Source organism: Aythya ferina (assembly GCF_964211825.1).
Source record: "Aythya ferina genome assembly, chromosome: 33".
Taxonomy (NCBI): Eukaryota; Metazoa; Chordata; class Aves; order Anseriformes; family Anatidae; genus Aythya; species Aythya ferina.
The window spans coordinates 748,432-769,946 of record NC_140330.1 but is presented as its reverse complement, the minus strand read 5'-3'; the positions used below and the strand labels follow the sequence as shown (position 1 = coordinate 769,946).

Genomic DNA, 21,515 nt, shown 5'->3' with positions numbered 1-21,515 from the left:
GGTAACCGGGGGGGGGGTCCCGGGGCCGGGGGTGGGGGTCCCGGGAAGGGGGGGGGGGGGGCACCGGGAGGCTCCGTCAGGCGGCTCCGGGCCGCTCGGGAACCCTCGGCAAGGTTCGGCAAGGTTTCGGAAGGGGTCGGGTGGGCTCGGGGAGGGGCTCGGGGAGGGGTTCGGGGAGGGTTCGGAAAGGTTCGGGTGGGCTCGGGGAGGGTTCGGGAGGGTTCGGAAAGGTTCGGGGAGGGTTCGGGGGGGTTCGGGTGGGCCCGGCGCGGCTCGGCGGCGGCGGGCGCGGCCCCAGGTGCGTGAGGGGGCGGGGCCGCGGCACGTGACCGCAGGTGCGCCCCGCCCCCTGCTCCTGCCCGCCCCCCCGCGGGCTGGTGCCGGAGGGGAGGGGCTGGGGGGGGGGACTGGGAGGGACTGGGGGGGACTGGGGGACGCTAGGGGGAGTAGGGGGAGTGGGAGGGAATAGGGGGAGCTGGGAGAACTGGGAGGGATACTGGGAGTACTGGGAGGAACTGGGGGGACTGGAGCACTGGGGGGGCACTGGGGGAATTGGGGAACACTGGGGGGACACTGGGAGGGACTGGGGGACACTAGGGGGAGTGGGGGGAACTGGGGGGGACTGGGGGGACTGGGAGCACTGGGAGGGCACTGGGGGAATTGGGGGACACTGGGGGGAGTGGGGGGACTGGGAGGGGACTAGGGGAAACTGGGAGAACCAGGAGGGATACTGGGAGTACTGGGAGGAACTGGGGGATGCTGGGGAGACACTGGGGGGACTGGGGGACATTAGGGGGACTGGGGGGACTGGGAGAACTGAGAGGGATAGTGGGAATACTGGGAGGAACTGGGGGATGCTGGAGTGGCTGGGGGTGCACTGGGGGGACTGGGAGCACTGGGGGACGTTAGGGGGACTGGGAGAACTGGGAGGGATACTGGGAGTACTGGGAGGAACTGGGGGATGCTGGGATGGCTGGGGATGCACTGGGAGAACTGGGAGGGACTGGGGGGCACTGGGGGGGATGAGGGGGCACAGGGGACTGGGGAGGACTGGGGGACGCTAAGGGGGCACTGGGGGGACTGGGAAAACTGGGAGAACTGGGGGATGTTAGGGGGAGTGGAGGGACCGGGGGAACTGGGAGGGACTGGGGTGACTGGGGGACACTGGGGGGAAACTGGGGGACAATGTGGGAATTGTGGGAGGCGGGGGACAATGGGGAGAACTGGGAGCTACTGGGAGGTACTGGGGGGGGCTACTGGGAAAGACTGGGGGAACTGGGAGAGCTGCAAGGAACTGGGGGGCACGGGGGGGGGGCTACTGGGTGAACTGGGAGGCACTGGGAGCACTGGTGCATGCACACGCGTGGCCCTCCCACCCCGGTCCCCCCCCCGCGTGTCCGTGTCCCCTCCCCCCGTGGCCGTGCCCCCCCCGCCCCCCCCCCCGTGCCCTATTTTCCTGCCAGCGGCCATGGCAACGCGGGGCCGGGGATGGGGACACGGGGGGGGGGGACACGGGGGGGGGGGGGGGGGCACTGGGAGGACACGGGGGGGGCGTTGGGGGCACTGGAGGGGGGACTGGGGACACTGGGAGGCACTGGGAGGACACTGGGGGGGGGCACTGGGGACACTGGGGGACACTGGGGGGGGGGGCATTGGGGCCCCCGGGGGGGGGACACCGGGGACAGGGCGCGGTGGCGCTGCGGGGCGTGCCCCGCCCCTCCCCTCCCCTCCCCTCCCCCCTCCCAGTTCCACCAGTTCCACCAGTTCCACCCCCCCCCAACCCTCCACTAATCCCCGGAGCCGCCGCGGGGAGGATTAAAGGGGGGGGGGGGGGGAATGGTGCCCCCCCCCGCCGGCACCCCCAGACCCCCCTCCTGCCCCTCACCCCCCCCCCCCGAGAAACTGCTTGTGCAAGGGGTGGGTGTGCACGGGGGGGGGGGTAAGGGAGGGGGTGGGTGTGCAAGGGTGGGTGTGCAAGGGGGTGGGTGTGCAAGGCTGGGTGCACATGGGTGGGCGTGCAAGGGTGAGTGTGCAAGGGGTGGGTGTGCAGGGGGTGGGTGTGCAAGGGGCATTAGTGCATGGGGTGAGTGTGCATGGGGTGAGTGTGCAAGGGCGTTTGTGCATGGGTGGGTGTGCAGTGGTGAGTGTGCAAGGGGCGAGTGTGCAAGGGTGGGTGTGCAGGGTGTTTATGCATGAGGTGAGCGTGCAAGGGGTGTTTGTGCACAGGGTGAGTGTGCACGGGGTGAGTGTATGCAGGGCGTCTGTGCATGGGGTTGGGTGTGCAAGGGGTGCGGTGTGCACAGGGTGGGTGTGCAAGGGGTGTTTCTGCATGGGGTTAGGTGTGCAAGGGGTGCGGCGTGCACAGAGTGATTGTGCAAGGGGTGTACGTGCAAGGCATGCATGTTCAAGGAGGGAGTGTGCACGGGGTGAGTGTGCAGGGGCTGGGTGTGCAATGGTGAGTGTGCAAGGGGTGTTTTTTACCAGGGTGGGTGTGCGAGGGGAGTTGATGCGTGTGTGTCTGTGCACGGTGTGGGGTTTGCAAGGGGCGTTTGTGCATGGGTGAGTGTGCACGGGGGTGAGTGTGCAAGGGGAGTTTGTGCGTGGGTGGGTGGGTGTGCACAGGGTGATTGTGCAAGGGGTGTACGTGCAAAGCGTGCATGTGCACAGAGGGAGTGTGCAGGGGGTAGGTGTTCAGGGGGTGGGTGTGCAAGGGGAGTTTGTGCATGTGTGGGTGTGCAAGGAGTGAGTGTGCAAGGGGTGTTTGTGCATGGGTGAGCGTGCACAGGGTGATTGTGCAAGGGGTGTACATGCAAAGCGTGCACGTGCAAGGAGGGAATGTGCAGGGGTGAGTGCAAGGATGCGTGTGCAAACTGCATGTACAGGGGGTGGGTGTGCAAGGGGTGCACGTGCAGAGCTTGCAAGTGCAAGGCCGCCTGTGCACGGGGTGCGTGTGCAAAGATGGGTGTGCGCAGCGTTTGCACGGGCAGGGGGGGGGCTGCGCGAGGGGCGTGCATGTGAGGAGCGAGTGTGCAACGGCTGCACGTGCAAGGCACTTGTACATGGGGGTTGGGTGTGCAAAATGCACGTGCAGGGGGGCGGGCGTGCAAGGGGGGGTGCCCTTGCTTGCAAGGGGTGCGCGTGCAAAACTTGGGGTGCGTGTGCAAGGGGTGTGTGCGTGTGCAAGGGGTCCTTGTGCAAGGGGGGGGGCGTGCAAAATTCCCACGTGCCAGGGGCACCTGTGCACGGGGGGGGGGGCTTGCACGAGGGACGCGTGTGCAAGGGCTCTGCTTGCACACGCGTGTGTAAAGGGGGGGGGGGGCGATCCCAAAAAGCACAAGGCGGGGGGGGGGTCACGAGCCTTTATTTTTTGGGGGGGGGCGGGGGGGGCTGTACAGGGCCTGGCCCCGCCCCGGGGGGGTCCCGAGGGGGCGGGGCCCAAGCAGGGAAAAAGGGGGGGGGGGGCGCTGTGACGTCATACCGTGGTGCCCCCCCCGGGGGGGGGTGAGCTGCCAGTGGGGGGGGGGCGTGGGGGGGCTCGGGGGGGTGGGGGCTGGAATGTGATGAAGTGCCCGAAAATGGGGGGGGGGGGCTCAAGGGGGGGGGCAGGGATGGGGGGGGGGCATAATTGGGGGAGGGGGCACAAAGGGAGGGGGGGTCCCCAACATTGGGGGTCCCAGGACATGGGGGGGGGGGGACTTTGATGGTGGGGGGGGGAGTCCCCTAAATGGGGGGGGGTGTGAGCTGGGGGGGGCATCCCACACTGGAGGGGGTCCCAAAATGGGGGGGGGGGCCAATCTGGGGGTCCCTGTACTCGGGGGGGGATCCCAGACTGGGGGGGGTCCCGGGACACAACGGGGGGGGGCAGTGTAAAAATTAACATTTTCCCCCCCAAAATGAGCTTAAAAATGTAGGTTTTTTTTTGTTTTTTTTTTTTGGGGGGTGGCACTTGGGTGCTGAGGGGGTCCCCTTTATGGGGGGGGTGGTCCCAAGGTCCCCATGGTGGGGGGGGGTCCCTGGGTTGTCCCCATGCTGGGGGTGGCACTTGGGTGCTGGGGGGGGGGTCCCCATTATGGGGGGGGTCCCTATTATAGGGGGGGTCCCCATTAAGGTGGGGGTGTCCCCATTATGGGGGGGTCCCCTTGGGGTGTCCCCATACTTGGGGAGGGTCCCTATTATGGGGGGGGGGTCCCCATATTTGGGGGGGGGGGTCATTATTGGGGGGGGATCCCTTGGGGTGTCCCCATACTTAGGGTGGTCCCTATTCTGGGGGGGGTGTCCCCATATTTGGGGGTGTCCCCATTATGGGGGGGGGTCCCCAGGGTGGGGAGTGGCTGGGGGGGGTCCCCACACTTGGGGGGGGTCCCCTTGGGGGTATCCCCATGGTGGGGGTGTCCCCACGGTGGGGGTGTCCCCATACCTGGGGGGGGGACCCTATGCTGGTCGGGGGGGGGGGGGGGCCCTTGGGGTGCTCCCCCCTCAGGCAAACACCTGCCTCTTGGGGGGGGGCTGCTCGGGGGGCGGGGGCAGGGGGGGGCCCAGCTGGGTCTGGGGGGGGGGGGGGGCCAGCAGGTTGGGGCTGGGGGTGGCCTCGGACCAGTCGGGGAGGGAGGGGGGCGAGGGGCTGGCCCAGGGCTCGGGGGTCTCGGGGGAGGGGGTGAGGTAGGGGTGCTCGCTGGGCACCCCCAGGAAGGCCCCCCCGTACTCTTCCCCCCCCCCGGGGAAATAAGGGGGGCCCCCTCCCCCACCACCACCCCCCCCACCCTGGGGGGAGCGGGGTGGGGGTCCGCGCCCCACGGCGCCGGGGGGCAGCAGCAGGGTGGGGGCGAAGCTTTGCCCCGGGGGAGGGGGCAAGGGGGGGTGCGGGGGGGCCCCCAACCCGGGGTGGGGGGCACCTCGGCCGTGCCACTCGTAGGGGACGGCCACCAAACGGGACGAGTTGGGGGGTGGGGGGGGGACGACGACGGGACCCCCGGCGCCCCCCGGCAGCCTCGCCACCCCCAGGGCGACGGCGAAGGCAGGGGGGGGCCCCGGCGGCGGCGGCGGTTCCAGCCCGGTGGGGGGGGGGGGCGGGGGCACCCCAAAAAGCCCGGGGGACGCGGGGTTGGGCCCGTAGGGTGACCCCAAAGACTCGACGGGGGACAAGGTGACCGAGCTCTCCAAGCCGGGGGGGCACTCGTTTTTTTTGCTGCGCCCCTTGGCACCCCCTTTCCCCCCGCCCCCCCCGGGCCGCCGGCTCTTTTTGGGGGGCAGGAAGGCGACGACGGCGGCGGAGGAAGAAGAAGAAGCAGAAGAAGCAGCAGAAGGGGGCCCCAGTAACGCCGGGGGGGGCAGGGAGGTGGCGGGGGGGCTGCGGCCCCCCCCGTGGTGGTCCAGCAGGCGGACGATGTCGTGGTGGCGGCGCTGGTGGCCGATGTCCCGCGGGAGGCGGTCCAGGTGGTCGCTGATGTCGCGGTTGGCGCTGTGCTCCAGCAGGATGCGCGCCGCCTCGTAGCTGCCCTCCCGGGCGGCCAGGAACAGCGGGGTCTCCTCCTGGGGGGGGTTGGAAAGGGAGGTGGGGGTGAGGGAAGGGGTGGTGGGGGAGGTGGGGGTGGTGGGGGAGAGATTGGGGGTAACGGGGGTGTGGTTCGGGGGCGATGGGGTCAATGGGGCGGCTCCGTGGGGTAATGGGGACAGCTCCTGGGGGTAATGGGGGCAATGGGATCAATGGGACACTTGTTGGGGTCAATGGGGCATCTCGCTGGGTTAATGGGGTCAATGGGACACCTCTTGGGGTCAATGGGACACCTCTTGGGGTCAATGGGATCAATGGGACACTTGTTGGGGTCAATGGGGCATCTCGCTGGGTTAATGGGGTCAATGGGACACCTCTTGGGGTCAATGGGACACCTCTTGGGGTCAATGGGATCAATGGGACACTTGTTGGGGTCAATGGGGCAGCTCACTGGGGCAATGGGGACATCTCCTGGGGGCAATGGGATCAATGGGGTGGCTCCGTGGGGCAATGGGGACAGTTCCTGGGGGCAATGGGGTCAATGAGACACCTGTTGGGGTCAATGGGATCAATGGGACACTTGTTGGGGTCAATGGGGCATCTCCCTGGGTTAATGGGGTCAATGGGACACCTCTTGGGGTCAATGGGACACCTCTTAGGGTCAATGGGATCAATGGGACGGCTCTGTGGGGCAACGGGGCATCTTCTAAGGTCAATGGGATCAATAGGACACCTGTTGGGGTCAATGGGGCATCTCCAGGGGTCAATGGGACACATATTAGGGTCAATGGGACATCTTCTGGGGTCAATGGGACACCTGTTGGGGTCAATGGGATCAATGGGGCAGCTCTCTGGGGCAATGGGGACATCTCCTGGGGGCAATGGGATCAATGGGGTGGCTCCGTGGGGCAAAGGGGACAGTTCCTGGGGGCAATGGGGTCAATGAGACACCTGTTGGGGTCAATGGGATCAATGGGACACTTGTTGGGGTCAATGGGGCATCTCGCTGGGTTAATGGGGTCAATGGGACACCTCTTGGGGTCAATGAAATCAGTGGGGCAGCTCTCTGGGGCAATGGGGACAGCTCCTGGGGGCAATGGGATCAATGGGGCATCTCCTGGGGTCAATGGGGTCAATGGGACACCTCTTGGGGTCAATGGGGCATCTTCTAAGGTCAATGGGATCAATGGGACACCTGTTGGGGTCAATGGGATCAATGGGACACTTGTTGGGGTCAATGGGGCATCTCCCTGGGTTAATGGGGTCAATGGGACACCTCTTGGGGTCAATGGGACACCTCTTAGGGTCAATGGGATCAATGGGACGGCTCTGTGGGGCAACGGGGCATCTTCTAAGGTCAATGGGATCAATGGGACACCTGTTGGGGTCAATGGGATCAATGGGACACTTGTTGGGGTCAATGGGGCATCTCCCTGGGTTAATGGGGTCAATGGGACACCTCTTGGGGTCAATGGGACACCTCTTAGGGTCAATGGGATCAATGGGACGGCTCTGTGGGGCAACGGGGCATCTTCTAAGGTCAATGGGATCAATAGGACACCTGTTGGGGTCAATGGGGCATCTCCAGGGGTCAATGGGACACATATTAGGGTCAATGGGACATCTTCTGGGGTCAATGGGACACCTGTTGGGGTCAATGGGATCAATGGGGTGGCTCCGTGGGGCAATGGGGACAGTTCCTGGGGGCAATGGGGTCAATGAGACACCTGTTGGGGTCAATGGGATCAATGGGACACTTGTTGGGGTCAATGGGGCATCTCGCTGGGTTAATGGGGTCAATGGGACACCTCTTGGGGTCAATGAAATCAGTGGGGCAGCTCTCTGGGGCAATGGGGACAGCTCCTGGGGGCAATGGGATCAATGGGGCATCTCCTGGGGTCAATGGGGTCAATGGGACACCTCTTGGGGTCAATGGGACATCTCCTGGGGGTAATGGGATCAATGGGGTGGCTCCTAGGGTCAATGGGGTCAATGGGACACATCTTGGGGTCAATGGGACACCTCTTGGGGTCAATGGGATCAATGGGACACTTGTTGGGGTCAATGGGGCATCTCGCTGGGTTAACGGGGTCAATGGGACACCTCTTGGGGTCAATGGGGCATCTCCTGAGGGTAATGGGATCAATGGGGTGGCTCCTAGGGTCAATGGGGTCAATGGGACACATCTTGGGGTCAATGGGGCATCTCCCGGGGCTGTGGGGTGCGCAGGCCCCAGGGGAACGGGGTCTGGGGGGCAGCTGGACGTTGGGGGGTCCCCTATTGGGGGCGGGGGTCCCTGTGGGGTCGCCCCCCCACCTTGCTGTCCTGCATGTCCTTGTTGGCCCCGTTCTTCAGCAGCGCCAGCGTCGCCTCCATGTTGTTCACGGCCGCCGCCCAGTGCAGGGCGGATTTCCCTGGGGGGGGGCACAGGAGGGTGAGACCGGGACCCCCCCCAGAACCCCATGGGCACCCCCAGACACCCCCAGGTGCCCCCAGAACACCCCCAGCCCCCCCTCAAGGACACCCCCAGACCCCCCCAGGTCCCCTAAGGACACCCCCAGCCCCCGCCCCCGACACCCCCAGACACCCTCAGGATGCCCCCAGGACCCCCCCAGGACACCCCTAGACCCCCCAGGTGGCCCAAGGACACCCCAGCCCCCCCCCACCAAGGACACACCCAGGACACACCCACATCCCCCAGGATACCCCCAGGACACCACAAAACACCCCCAGACCCCCCCCAGGACACCCCCAGACCCCCTCCAGGACACCCCTAGACCCCACCAGGTCCCCCCAGGACACCCCCAGCCCCCCCCGGACGCCCCCAGGACACCCCAGAACTCCCCAGACACCCCCAGGTCCCCAAAGGACACCCCCAGCCCCCCCCCCAGGACACCCCCAAAACACCCCAAAACACCCCCAGGCCCCGCCAGGACACCCCCAGACCCCCCCAGGACCCCCTCAAACACCCCCAGGACACCCCTAGACCCCCCCAGACCCCCCCAAAACACCCCCAGGTCCCCCAAAACACCCCCAGACCACCCCCAGGACACCTCCCTGCCCCCCCTAGCACCCCACCAACCCCCCTCCAGACCCCCCCCCCCCCCAAAACCCCCCCCCCACCGGTCTCATCGACGGCGTTGACGTCGGCGTGGCAGGCGATGAGCTCCTCCACCATGCCCTCCACCGCCAGGCGCGCCGCCAGGATGAGCGCGGTGGAGCCGTCGGCCATGCGGGCGTCCAGGTCGGTCGAGCGGTTCCGGATCAGGATCTGGGGGTGGGGAGGGGAGTGGGGGGGGGTGGGGGGGGCAGCGGGGTGAGGGGGGGGTGGAATTGGGGGTGCGGTGGAGGTAGGGGTAAGGGGGTGCCCCACAGTGGGGTTGTTGGGAGTTGGGGAGTGCGGCGGGGCTCCGGGGCACGTGGGGGTTCATCGGGGCAGCGCGCAAGTCCTGGTGTCTTGGTGGGTGCCCCATGGTGGGGTGACCCGTGGTGGCACCCCATGACCGATGGTGGCACCCCATGACCAACAGTGGTACCCCATGACCGAGGGTGGCACCCCATGACCCATGGTGGCACCCCATGACCGATGGTAGCACCCCATGACTGATAGTGGCACCTCATTACCCATGGTGGCACCCCATGACCAATGGTGATGCCCCATGACCAATAGTGACACCCCATGACTGATGGTGGCACCTCATGACCCATGGTGGCACCCCATGACCCATGGTGGCACCCCATGACCTGTGGAGGCACCCCCTGACCCTATGACAGCAGGCAATGCCCTACAACCACTGACCTTGCTGGGCGCCCCTTAACCATGTCAGGTGCCCCATAACTGTGTTGGGTGCCCCAATGACCATGCTGGTTGTCCCATAACCATGTCGGGTGCCCCACAATCATCTGGGTGCCAAATGACCTTGCCAGGTGCCCCATAGCTACGTTGGGTGCCCCATGACCACGCTGGGAGCCCCATAATCATACTGGGTGCCCCATAACCATGTTGGGTGTCCCATGATGAAACTGGGTGCCCCAGGACCTTGCTGGGTGCCCCATAACTACGTTGGGTGCCCCATGATGACGATGGGTGCCCCATATAACCATGCGGGGCACCCCATAACCACGTTGGGTGCCCCATGACCACGCTGGGTGCCCTATGATGATGCTGGGTGCCCCATGATGATGCTGGGTGCCCCATATAACCACGCTGGGCGCCCCATATAACCACGCTGGGCGCCCCATAACCACACCGGGCACCCCACGACCGCGCCGGGCGCCCCCACCTGGAAGACGCCCTGCGCGTCGGCGGTGACAGCGGCGTGCAGCGGGGTGCGCCCGGTGTTGTCCTGGGCGTTGGTGTCGGCGCCGGCGTCCAGGAGGCGCTTGGCGGCGTCGGCGCGGGCGTAGCGGGCGGCGAGGTGCAGGGCGGTCTCGCCCGTGCGATCCGTCTGGGCGCCCAGGCTGGCGCCCTGGCAGATGAGGTCGCCGATGATGCCGGCCGAGGCGTCCTCGCCCTCCTCATCCTCGGCCACCTCGGCCTCCACGCCGCCCCCGCAGAAGGAGGCCAGCATCAGCGGCGTGAAGCCATCTGCGGGGGACACGGGGAGGGGGGTCTCCTGGTGGCCTCGGACCCTAAATCAGTCCCTACCAGGTCCCAGCTGGCCCCAAAAGCCGTGGGAGCCTCCTCGTCCCGTCCCATCCTACTCTTGGCCCCATACGTCTCCCATACCCATGATGGCCCCACGGTGGCCCTACAAGGGCCGTGGTGGCCCCATGCCCATGGTGGTCCCACAGGGCATCCTACCTGACCCTACAACGCCCCCCCAAACTTATGGTGGTCCACCGTGCCCCATGTCCATCCTACCTGACCCTATAACGCCCCCCCATCCCCATTGGGGTCCCCCATGCCCCACCTCCACCCACCTGACCCCACAACGCCCCCAACCCCACGGGGTTCCCCCAGCGCCCCCCCTTTCACCCCCCCTTGCCCCACCTGGCCCTCGGACGTTGACGTCCACGCAGTCGGAGTCGAACTCCCCCTGGGGGGGGGTCAGCGCCATGGTGGGGGGCATGCGGATGTCGGCCGCCACCAGGTGATGCTGGGTCCACTGGCGGCAGTCCACGGGGTCCTGGGGCTCTGCGCCCCCCTCCTCCACCTGACGGACCCCCCCACTGTCACTGTTTTTTTTTTTTTTTTTGGGGGGGGGGTGAGGGACCCCCCACACAAAAGGGTGCTGGGGTACGGGGCCCCCACACCCGTGAAGATGCCCGGGGTGAGGGTGCTGGGACCCCCCCCCGTGCACCCATGGGGGTGTTCAATGGGGGGTGCCAGGACCCCCACCCACCTATGAGGGTGTTGGGACCCCCCCCGTCTGTATGGGTGTCCAGAAGTGAGGGTGCTGGGACCCCCACCCATGGGGGCACCCAGACATGGGGGTGCTGGGACCCCCACCCATGGGGGCACCCAAAATCAGGGGCTCTGGGACCCCCACCCATGGGGGCACCCAGACCAAAGCTGGGGCTAAGGGGACACCCTGCTGGGGGGGGTGTACTGGGACCCCGTGCCCCCCCCCCCCAATGACCCCCCCCGGTGCCCCCCCCCCCAGTACCTTGAGCCTCTTGGCCTCGGGGCAGGCGCCCTCCGACCACTCCTCCGAGGGCTCCCCCACCAGGCTCTCGCCCTTCCCCATCGTCCTGGGGGGGTGGGGGGGGGGAGGGCAGGTGTCAGCCACTCTGGGTGGGGGCACCCCCAGCTGCACCAGTACCCCCCCCGGTTCCCACATCCCCATCATCCCCAGTGCCCCCCAGTTGCCCCAGTGCCCCCCAGCTCCTTCATTCCCACCATCCCAGTGTCCCCCAGTTGCCCCAGTACTCCCCCTGCCGCCTACCCCAGTGCCTCCCAGTTGCCCCAGTACCCCCCAGCTCCCTCATCCCCCCATCCCCAGTGCTCCTAGCTTCCCAATCCCAGTGCCCCCCAGTTGCCCCAGTGCCCCCCAGCTCCCCCATCCATCCCCCCATCCCAGTGCCCCCAGCTCCCCCATCCCAGTGCCCCCAGTTGCCCCAGTGCCCCCCAGCTCCCCCATCCATCCCCCCATCCCAGTGCCCCCAGCTCCCCCACCCCAATCCCAGTGCTCCTAACTTCCCCCAAAACCAATCCCAGTTCCCCCCCGGTTGCCCCACTGCCCCCCAGCTTCCTCATTCCCCCATCCCAGTGCCCCCCAGCTCCCTCATTCCCACCATCCCAGTGCCCCCCAGTTGCCCCAGTATCCCCCCAGCTCCCCCATCTCCCCATCCCAGTGCCCCCAGCTCCCCCATCCCAATCCCAGTGCCCCCCAGTTGCCCCAGTATCCCCCCAGCTCCCCCATTCCCCCATCCCAGTGCCCCCCAGCTCCCCCACAACCCACTCCCAGTGCCCCCCAGTTCCCCCCAGTGCCCCCCAGTCCTCACTTCATGCCCAGGGCATCCTGCCCCACGGGCTCCCTCCGGTCCTTGTTGCTGCCCTTGGCCAGGCTGAAGCCCTCGGGGAACCAGAGGGTGCTGTGCTCCCGCTTGCGCCGCGCCACCAGTACTCCCAGTACGGCGATGGCCAGCAGGATCAGGCCCCCCACCACCACCAGCGGCAGCAGCCGCACCGGGTCCGGCTCCTCGGGGAGTTTGTCCCCTGCGGGATGGGGGCGGTCAGGGCGGAGGCAGCACGGGGACGCCGGGGGGGCTGGGGGGACCAGTGGGGTGCTGGGGGCACCAGTGGGGTGCTGGCACCATGGGGCCACCCATCCCAGTAGGGGCACCATCAGGGTGCTGAGGACACCTGGGTGCTGGGGACACCAGCGGGGTGCTGGGGGGAACCATCCTACTGGGGGCACCATCTGGGTGCTGGCACCATGGGGCCACCCGTCCCATTAGGGGCACCATCAGGGTACTGGGACCATGGAGCCACCCATCCCATTGGGGCCACCCATCCCACTGGGGACACCATAAGGGTGCTGGGGACACCAGTGGGGTGATGGCACCATTGGGTCACCCATCCCATTGGGGCCATCCATCCCATTAGGGACACCCATCCCATTGGGGACACCATAAGGGTACTGGGACCATGGAGCCACCCATCCCATTGGGGTCACCCATCCCACTGGGGACACCCATCCCATTGGAGCCACTATAAGGGTACTGGGACCATGGAACCACCCATCCCACTGGGGACACCCATTCCATTGGGGTCACCCATCCCATTAGGGACACCATAAGGTGCTGGGGACACCAGTGGGGTGCTGGGGTCACCAGTGGGCTGCTGGCACCATGGGGACACCCATCTCATTGGGGCCACCATAAGGATACTGGGACCTTGGAGACACCCATCCCATTGGGGACACCCATCCCATTGGGGTCACCCATCCCATTAGGGACACCATCAGGGTACTGGGACAATGGAGCCACCCATCCCATTGGGGTCACCCATCCCAGTAGGGACACCAGTGGGGTGCTGGCACCATGGGGACACCCATTCAATTGGGGACACCCATCCCTTGTCCCTTGGGGGGCCCTCCCCTGCCTCGGGGTCCCCTCCCCTTGTCCCGGGGGGGCCCTCACCGCGCACGGCCTTGATGGGGTAGGGGAAGTGGAGGCGCTCGAGGGCGGAGAGGGCGCCCAGGTAGTCGGCGGCGCTGCGGGTGTCGGGGAAGCACTGGTCGGACGCCTGCGAGCACAGCCGGTTGTCGATCTCCAGCGTCACCACCGAGCTGCGGGGACACCGCGGTCAGCGGGGACACGGGGGGGCAGCGGGGACGCCGGGGGTCATGGGGACACTGGGGGTAATGGGGACATGGGGGGCAGTGGGGACGCCGGGGGTAATGGGGACACCGGGGGCAATGGGGACACAGGGGGTAATGGGGACACTGGGGGTAATGGGGACACTGGGGGCAGTGGGGACACTGGGGGTAATGGGGACACCACGGTCAGCGGGGACACAGGGAGGCAGCGGGGACGCCGGGGTCATGGGGACACCAGGGGTAATGGGGACATGGGGGGCAGTGGGGACGCCGGGGGCAATGGGGACACTGGGGGCAGTGGGGACACTGGGGGCAATGGGGACATGGGGGTAATAGGGACACCGGGGGTAATGGGGACACGGGGGGGCAATGGGGACACCGGGGGCAGTGGGGTCCCCCAGTTCTTGGTGCGTGGTGCCCGTGGCCCCCCCCCGGTGTGGTGGGTGACCATCGGGTGGCCCTAAAGAACCGGCAGCCGAGGCCCCGTGGCACCCATGTCCCCCACCCCATATCCCCCACCCCATCCCATCCTATCCTTATCCCACCCATGGCCCCCACCTCATAGCCCCCACCCCATCCATGTCACCCATCCCATCCCATCCCACCCCACCCCATCCCCCCACGGCCCCCATCCCATAGCCCCCACCCCATCCATCCCTCCCCATCCATCCCATCCCTCCCCATCCATCCCACCCCATCCCCATCCCATCCCATGTCCCCCACCCTACCTCACCCCATCCCATCCCAACCTCACCCTGTCCCCATTCCATCCCAATCCATCCCATGTCCCCCACCCCATCCCATCCTATCTTTATCCCACCCATGGTCCCCATCCCATGTGCCCCCATCCCACCCCATCCCATCCCACCCCACCCCAATCCCACCCCATCCCAATCCCAATCCCCACCCCATCCACCCCTTTCCCGTCCCCCCACCCCCACCGTCCCCCCACTCACCCTATAACCTCATCGCCCTCCCCTTGCGGGCTCTCCCCATGGCCTGGATCCAGCTCCCTCCTCTTCCTCCTCTTCCTCTCCCCGCGGGGCCGGTAATAGGGTCGGATCATCATCTCCCCGCGCGCGTCCAGGCGGATGCGCAGCGAGGTGCGCAGGATGGTGCTGAGGCCCTGCAGGAAGGCGGCGCTGGCTCGGCGCAGCTCCTCGGGGGGCAGCAGCACCGTCACCACCAGCACCCCCCGGGCCAGGCTTTGGGGGACGCGGGGGGCGCAGTCCAGGCCGTCCCAGGCGCACTCCTCGCTGTTGCAGCCTTGGTCGCAGCGCCCGTCGGCGAAGTGGTCGGAGCAGTACTGGGCGTACAGGGGGCTGCGGGGGGGCAAGGGGGGGTTATGGGGGGGTTATGGGGTGGGTGTGGGGTGGGTGTGGGGTGGGGGGGGTATGGGGGGTATGGGGTGGGTGTGGGGTGGTGGGGGTATGGGGTGGGGATGGGGTGGGGGGGGTATGGGGTGGGGATGGGGTGGGGATGGAAGTGGTCAGAGCAGTACTGGGTGTACAGGGGGCTGCGGGGGGGTGAGGGGTGGTTATGGGGGGGTTATGGGGTGGGTGTGGGGTGGGTATGGGGTGGGGGGGTGCAGGGGATGGGTATGGGGTGGGGATGGGGTGGGTATGGGGGGGGTATGGGGGGGGTATGGAAGTGGTCGGAGCAGTACTGGGCGTACAGGGGGCTGCGGGGGGGGCAAGGGGTGGTTATGGGGTGGGTATGGGGTGGGGTGGGGGTGTAAGGGGGGTGGGGAGGGTATAAGGGGGGTGGGGATGTAAGGGGGGGGTATAAGGGGTGTGGGGACATAAGGGGATGTAGGGACATAGAGGGGGATATGGGGACATCAGGGGATGTAGGGATGTGAGGGGGCATGGGGACATAAAGGGGTATGGGGGCATGATGGGATATAGGGACATGAGGGGGTGTGGGGACATAAAGGGATATGGGGACACGAGGGGACGTGGGGATGGGGGACATGGGGACATAAAGGGGTGTGGGGCCATAAGGGGGGGCGTGGGGACACGAGGGGATGGGGGAGCATAAGGGGATGGGGGGCGTGGGGACATGGGGGGCATGGGGACACGGGGGATATAGGGACGTGGGAGATATGGGGACATGGAGACACAGGGGACATAGGGGGGGCATGGGGACATGGGGGGGGCATGGGGACATGGGGGGGGCACAGGGGGAGACATAGGGCATGGGGGGGACATGGGGGGGACACGGGGGACACGTGGGGGGGGTTCACACCAGCCCCCCACCCACAGCACCCAGAACCCACTCACACACCGGGGGGGGAGCACACATCAGGTGGGGAGGGGGCTGCCTACGGGTCTGGGGGTGGGACGGGTGGGACGGGTGACCACTGCCCCCCCCCCCATGAACCCCCCCCCCCATCCCCATCCCCTCACTCACTTGCAGGCGCGGTGGGGGGGGCGGCAGTCGAAGTTGTCGTAGAGGCACTGGGGGGTGTCGCAGCCCCCGTCGCAGCGCCCGTTGCCGAAAAGCCCCCGGCACTGGGGGGGGGCGCAGTGCCTCCAGGGGTCCCCCACCCGCAGCGAGCAGTCCCCCCCGTCCCAGCCGCACCCCGCCGTGTTGCAGTGCCGGTCGCACACCCCGTCCCCCCCCAGCTCCTCGCAGCCCCCCCCCGGAGGGCAACCGTCGCTCTGGGGGGGTGGGGGGGGCGGCGTGGGGGGGGGCACCTCCTGGCAGCGCGCCCCCCCGAAACCCGGGGGGCAGAGGCAGCGGGAGAAGGGGGGGTGCGGGGAGGGGGCGCAGGTGCCCCCGTGGAGGCAGGGGGGGCAGGCGGTGGTGGTGGTGTTTTTTTTTTGGGGGGGGGGCAGCCGCTGCTGGCACTCGGGCCCCCCGAAGCCGGGGGGGCAGAGGCAGCGGGGGCCGGCGGGGGGGGGCTGGCAGTGGCCCCCGTTGGCGCAGGAGAGGTGGCGGCAGGAGGGGGCCCGGCGCTCGCACTGGGGGCCCCCGAAACCCTGGGGGGGGGGAAGAAAAAAAAAGGGGCGGGGGGAAGAAAAGAATGGGGGGGGGGGGAAAGAAAAAATGGAGGGGGGAAGAAAAAAATGGGGGGGTCACGGGGGAGGGATCGATGGGGGGGGCACACGCTGGGGTGCACCCAGGAGCCCAAGCCCCCCCCTGCCCCCCCTAGCACCCAGAGGTGTGCCCCCCCCCCATGGCACCACCCTGAGCCCACCCCCCAGCTCCCAGCCCCATAGAATGGGGGCACCCCCCCCCCCCCCATGGCACCCTGAGCCCCCACCCCCATGGAATGCCCCCCCCCAGCCCCATACCAACCCCCCAAGCTCCCCCCCAGCACCCATCCCCATGGGCTGGGGGCACCCCCCAACGTCCCCCCCCCCAGCCCCACGCCCCCCCCCCCTCACTCACAGGGGGGCAGCGGCAGGTGAAGCCCGGGGGGGTGCCGGGGGTGGGCTGGCAGCCCCCCCCGTGGCGGCAGGGCTGCGACTCGCAGGCGTTCACCGGGCTCTGGCAGCGGTGGCCTTGAGGGGGGGGCACGGGGGGGGGCACAGGACAAAGCAGGGGGGGTCAGAGGGACGTGACCCCCCCCCCAAGTTCCCTGTCCCCCCGTAGTCCCCCCCATGTCCCTATGTCCCCCCATAGCCCCCATGTCCTTGTCCCCCCCCAGCCCCCATGTCCCTATGTCCCCCACCACCATGCCCCCCCCGTGCCCCCCCAGTCCCTCTATCCCCCCCCATGTCCCTATATGCCCCCCAGAGCCCCCTATAGTCCCCCATGTCCCCCCCCCATGTCCCTATATCCCCCCCCATAGCCCCTTGTCCCTATATCCCTATGACCCCCCATGACCCCCCCACGTCCCCATGTCCCCCCCCCGCGCCCCCCCCCCAAATACCGGTGCATCCAGCCCAGCATAGGCAGCAGTAGCTGTTGTCCCCCTGGACACATCCCCTATACCCCCCATGTCCCTATATCCCCATGACCCCCCATGACCCCCCCAATGTCCCCATGTCCCCCCCCCGTGCCCCCCCCCCAAATACCGGTGTATCCGGGCCGGCACAGACAGCGGTGGCTGCTGTCCCCCTGGATCCAGTCCCTATATCCCCCCTGTCCCTATATTGTCCCTATATCCCTATGACCCCCCATGACCCCCCCACGTCCCCATGCCCCCCCCCCCCGTGCCCCCCCCCCCAAATACCGGTGTATCCGGGCCGGCAGAACAGCAGTAGCTGTTGTCCCCCTGGACACATCCCCTGTACCCCCCTTGTCCCTATATTGTCCCTATATCCCCATGACCCCTATGACCCCCCATGACCCCCCCAATGTCCCCATGTCCCCCCCCCGTGCCCCCCCCCCCAAATACCGGTGTATCCGGGCCGGCAGAGGCAGCGGTAGCTGTTGTCCCCCTGGACGCAGGCGCGGCTGTGGCGGGGGTGGCAGGGGTGGCGGCGACACTCGTTGATGTCCCCCTCGCAGCGGGCGCCCCCAAAGCCGGGGGGGCAGGCGCAGGTGAACCCCCCCACGGCGTCCAGGCAGGTGCCGTTGTGCTGGCAGCCCGGCCCCCCCGCGCAGTCGTCCTCGTTGATCTCGCACAGGACGCCTGCGGGGGGGGGGGACACGCGATGGGGGGGGGTCACCGGGGGGGGGCGTGGGGTCAGTGGGGTCACCAGGGGGCGTGGGGACACGGGGGGGGGGGCATGGGGATGTGGGGTGGGGGCATCGTGGGGGGGCACGTGGGGTGGTGGGGGCATTAGGAGGGGGGTCATGGGGACACGGGGGGGGTCATGGGGATATGGGGGTGGTGGGGTCACCGGGGGGGCATGGGGTGGGGGCATCACGGGGGGCACGTGGGGGATGGTGGGGTCACTGGGGGGGGACATGGGGTGGTGGCATCATGGGGGGGACATGGGGACATGGGGGGGTGGTGGGGTCATTGGGGGGGGTGTGGGGATATGGGGTGGTGGCATCAGGTGGGGGGGACATAGGGACATGGGGGGTGGTGGGGTCATCGGGGGGGCATGGGGTCAGTGGGGTCACCAGGGGGGGGCGTGGGGACATGGGGTGGGGACATCATGGGGGGGGGACACACATGGGTGGTGGCATCATGGGGGGGGACATGGGGGTGGTGGGGACATTGGGGGGGTCATGGGGTCGTGGGGACATTGGGAGGGTGGTGGGGTCACCGGGGGGGGCATGGGGACATGGGATGGTGGCATCATGGGGGGGGCCATGGCGAGTGGAGGTGACACCGGGGGGGGGGCATGGGGTGGTGGCATCACGGGGGGGGGAGGGGGGGACATGGGACGGATGTCCATGGGGACACGGGGTCAAGGGGACACGGGGACAAGGGGACAAGGGGACACGGGGACAAGGGGATGGGGGCTTTTTGGGGCCGGGGGGGGGGCCACGCACCCAGCGTGCCGGGGGGGCAGGAGCAGAGGTAGCCCCCCGGGAGGTCGATGCAGGTCCCCCCGTGCTGGCACGGCCGCGACCGGCACTCGGCCACCTCCAGCTCGCAGTCCTGGCCCCCGTAACCGGGGGGGCACTGGGGGGGGGGGGGACAGCGCCCGTGGGTGCCCCCCCCCAGCACCCATGGGTGCCCCCACGGCGGCCAGCACCCCCCCACACCCCGTTCAACAAGGGCAGCACCCACGGGTGGGTCCAGTGCTCCCAGTAAGCCCTCCCAAACCACTAGGCCCTCCAGTGTCCCCAGTAACCTCCCAGTCCCCCCCAGTTACCCCTCCCAGTGCCCCTAGCACCCCCAAACTGGGAGGCCCCCAGTGTCCCCAGTAACCTCCCCGTCCCCCCCAGTTACCCCTCCCAGTGCCCCTAGCACCCCCAAACTGGGAGGCCCCCCAGTGACCCCAATAACCTCCCAGTGCGTCCAGTAACCCCTCCCAGTGCCTCCAGTAACTCCTCCCAGCGCCCCTAGCACCCCAAAACTGGGAGGCCCCCCAGTCTCCCCAATAACCCCTCCCAGTACTCCCAGCCCCCCCGAAACTGGGAGGCCCCCCAGTGTCCCCAGTAACCTCCCAGTTCCCCCCAGTAAGCCCTCCCAGAGCCCCTAGCCCCCCCAAACTGGGAGACCCCCCAGTCCTCCCAGTAACCTCCCAGTCCCCCCAGTAACCCCTCCCAGTGCCCCAGCCCCCCCAAACTGGGAGGCCCCCCAGTATCCCCAGTTTGGCACCGTGTCCCCAGAGGGCACCCAGGGGAGGGAGGGGGCACCCAGAGACCCCCCCCCCCACCCAAAATCTCCCATGGGTGCCATGGGAGCGACCCCGACCCCGCCACCTTTCTCGGGGTCACTCGGGGTCACCGCTTTCCTACGCCCCCCCCACGCTCCCCCCACCACCCGGGGGGGTCCCAAGAGTGTTTTTTTTGGGGGGGGGGGGTCCTAAGGGTGTTTTTTTTTTTGGGGGGGGGGGTCCCAAGGGTGCTTTTTCTTGGGGGGGGGGGTCCCAAGGATGTTTTTTTTGGGGGGGGGGTCCAAAGGGTGGGGTTTTTTTTGGGGGGGTCCCAAGGGTGGTTTTCTTTTTTGAAAGGGGGGTCCCAAGGGTGTCTTTTTTTTTTTGAGGGGGGGTCCCAAGAGTGGTTTTTTTTTTGGGGGGGGGGGCACCCACCTCGCAGCGGTACCCCCCCACGAAGCTGCGGCAGGCGGCGCCGTGGCGGCAGGGGCTGTGCTGGCAGGGGTCCGGGGGGGTCTGGCAGTAGGGCCCCCCGAACCCCCCCTGGCACAGGCAGCGGTGCCCCCCCCCCGCCACGGGCACGCAGCGCCCCCGGCCGTGGCACACGTGGGACACCGGCACACCTGGGGGGGGGACACAATGGGGGGGACATGGGGACAAGGGGGGGCAGGGGACACACAATGGGGGGGACACAAAATTGGGGGGGGGCGTGGGGGGCACACAATTGGGGGGGGCACGAGGGGGGGTACCATGGGGGGGCGCACACACAAGGGGGGGGGGACAGAGCTGAGGCGGGTGGTGGGGCTCGGTGCCCCAACCCAGTGCCCCCAGCCCCCCCAAACTGGGAGGGTGCCCAGTGTCCCCAGTAACCTCTCCCAGTCCCCCCAGTCACCTCTCCCAGTGCTCCCAGTCCCCCCAAACTGGGAGGCCTCCCAGTCCCCCCAGTAACCTCTCCCAGCCCCCCCAGTCCCCTCCCAGTCCCCCCAGTACCCTCCCAGTGCCCCCAGTAACCCCTCCCAGTCCCCCCAGTAACCCCTCCCAGTCCTCCCAGTAACCCCTCCCAGTCCCCCCAATACCCTCCCAGTTCCCCCAGTAACCTCCCAGTCCTCCCAGTAACCCCTCTCAGTCCCCCCAGTAACCCCTCCCAGTTCCCCCAGTAACCTCCCAGTCCTCCCAGTAACCTCCCAGTCCTCCCAGTAACCCCTCCCAGTGCCCCCAGCTCTCTCCCAGTCCTCCCAGTAACCCCTCCCAGTCCCCCCAGTCCCCCCAGCCCCCCAAACTGGGGGCCACCCCCACCCCCCGCTGACCTCTGCGTGCGGCCACCACGGCGCAGGACACGTTGGGGACATCGCAGCGGGGCCCCCCCCAGCCGGGGGGGCAGTGGCAGCTGATGGCCCCCCCCTCCTGCTGGCACCGGCCCCCGTTGTGGCACGGGGCGGGCTGGCACAGGTCCTGCAGGGTCTGGGGGGGGGACATTAATTTGGGGGGGGGGGCACCCGTTGGGTTTTGGGGGGGGGGCACCCAAGGGACCCAGCTGCTGGTGCCCAGCCCATGGGGAATTGGGGTGCTGGAACCCCATTGTTTTTTTTTGGGGGGGGTGTGCATGGACCACAAATTTTATGGGGGGGGGGACCCCATTTGTGGGGAACTGGTTGGGGGGGGGCATGGGGTGCCCAAGTTTTGGGGTGCCTGAATTTTGGGGTACCCGAGCCCCCCTGCACCAATTTAATGGGGAATTGGGGTGCTGGGACCCCAGTTTTTTTTTTTGGGGGGGGGATGTATGGACCACAAATTTTTTTGGGGGGAGGGAAACCCCATTTGTGGGGAATCAGTTCGGGGGGGCATGGGGTGCCCAAGTTTTGGGGTGCCTGAGCCCCCCCTGCACCCAGTTAATGGGGAATTGGGGTGCTGGGACCCCAAGTTTTTTTTGGGGGGGGGCAAGGACCCCAAGATTTTTTTTGGAGGTGGGGGGGGACAGCCCCCATTTGTGGGGAATTGGGGGGTGCTCCCAAGTTTTGGGGTGCCCAAGTCCCCCCCTGCACCCATTTAATGAGGAATTGGGGTGCTGGGACCCCAAGTATTTTTTTT

The 21,515-nt window shown here is 67.8% G+C and overlaps 1 protein-coding gene across 2 annotated transcripts in view; it reads right to left on the bottom strand.

Moving 5' to 3' along the window:
* Window positions 1-3,995: 3,995 nt before the first annotated feature.
* Window positions 3,996-21,515, bottom strand: part of NOTCH3 (notch receptor 3) — a 36,271-nt gene continuing 18,751 nt past the window's right edge. The window contains exons 13-27 of one of the 2 annotated variants that reach the window (XM_084501631.1): window positions 20,735-20,888; window positions 19,863-20,050; window positions 18,655-18,787; window positions 17,606-17,842; window positions 16,654-16,766; window positions 15,670-16,241; window positions 14,214-14,579; window positions 13,079-13,227; window positions 11,939-12,152; window positions 11,101-11,185; window positions 10,485-10,647; window positions 9,775-10,079; window positions 8,615-8,762; window positions 7,808-7,905; window positions 3,996-5,529 (exon numbers count right to left, since the gene is read on the bottom strand). In XM_084501631.1, coding sequence (XP_084357757.1) covers window positions 4,477-5,529; window positions 7,808-7,905; window positions 8,615-8,762; window positions 9,775-10,079; window positions 10,485-10,647; window positions 11,101-11,185; window positions 11,939-12,152; window positions 13,079-13,227; window positions 14,214-14,579; window positions 15,670-16,241; window positions 16,654-16,766; window positions 17,606-17,842; window positions 18,655-18,787; window positions 19,863-20,050; window positions 20,735-20,888 — 3,978 coding nt within the window. In that variant the 3' untranslated portion in view covers window positions 3,996-4,476. The remainder of the gene's footprint in view (window positions 5,530-7,807; window positions 7,906-8,614; window positions 8,763-9,774; window positions 10,080-10,484; window positions 10,648-11,100; window positions 11,186-11,938; window positions 12,153-13,078; window positions 13,228-14,213; window positions 14,580-15,669; window positions 16,242-16,653; window positions 16,767-17,605; window positions 17,843-18,654; window positions 18,788-19,862; window positions 20,051-20,734; window positions 20,889-21,515) is intronic. The other variant, XM_084501630.1, reaches the window with a different exon arrangement.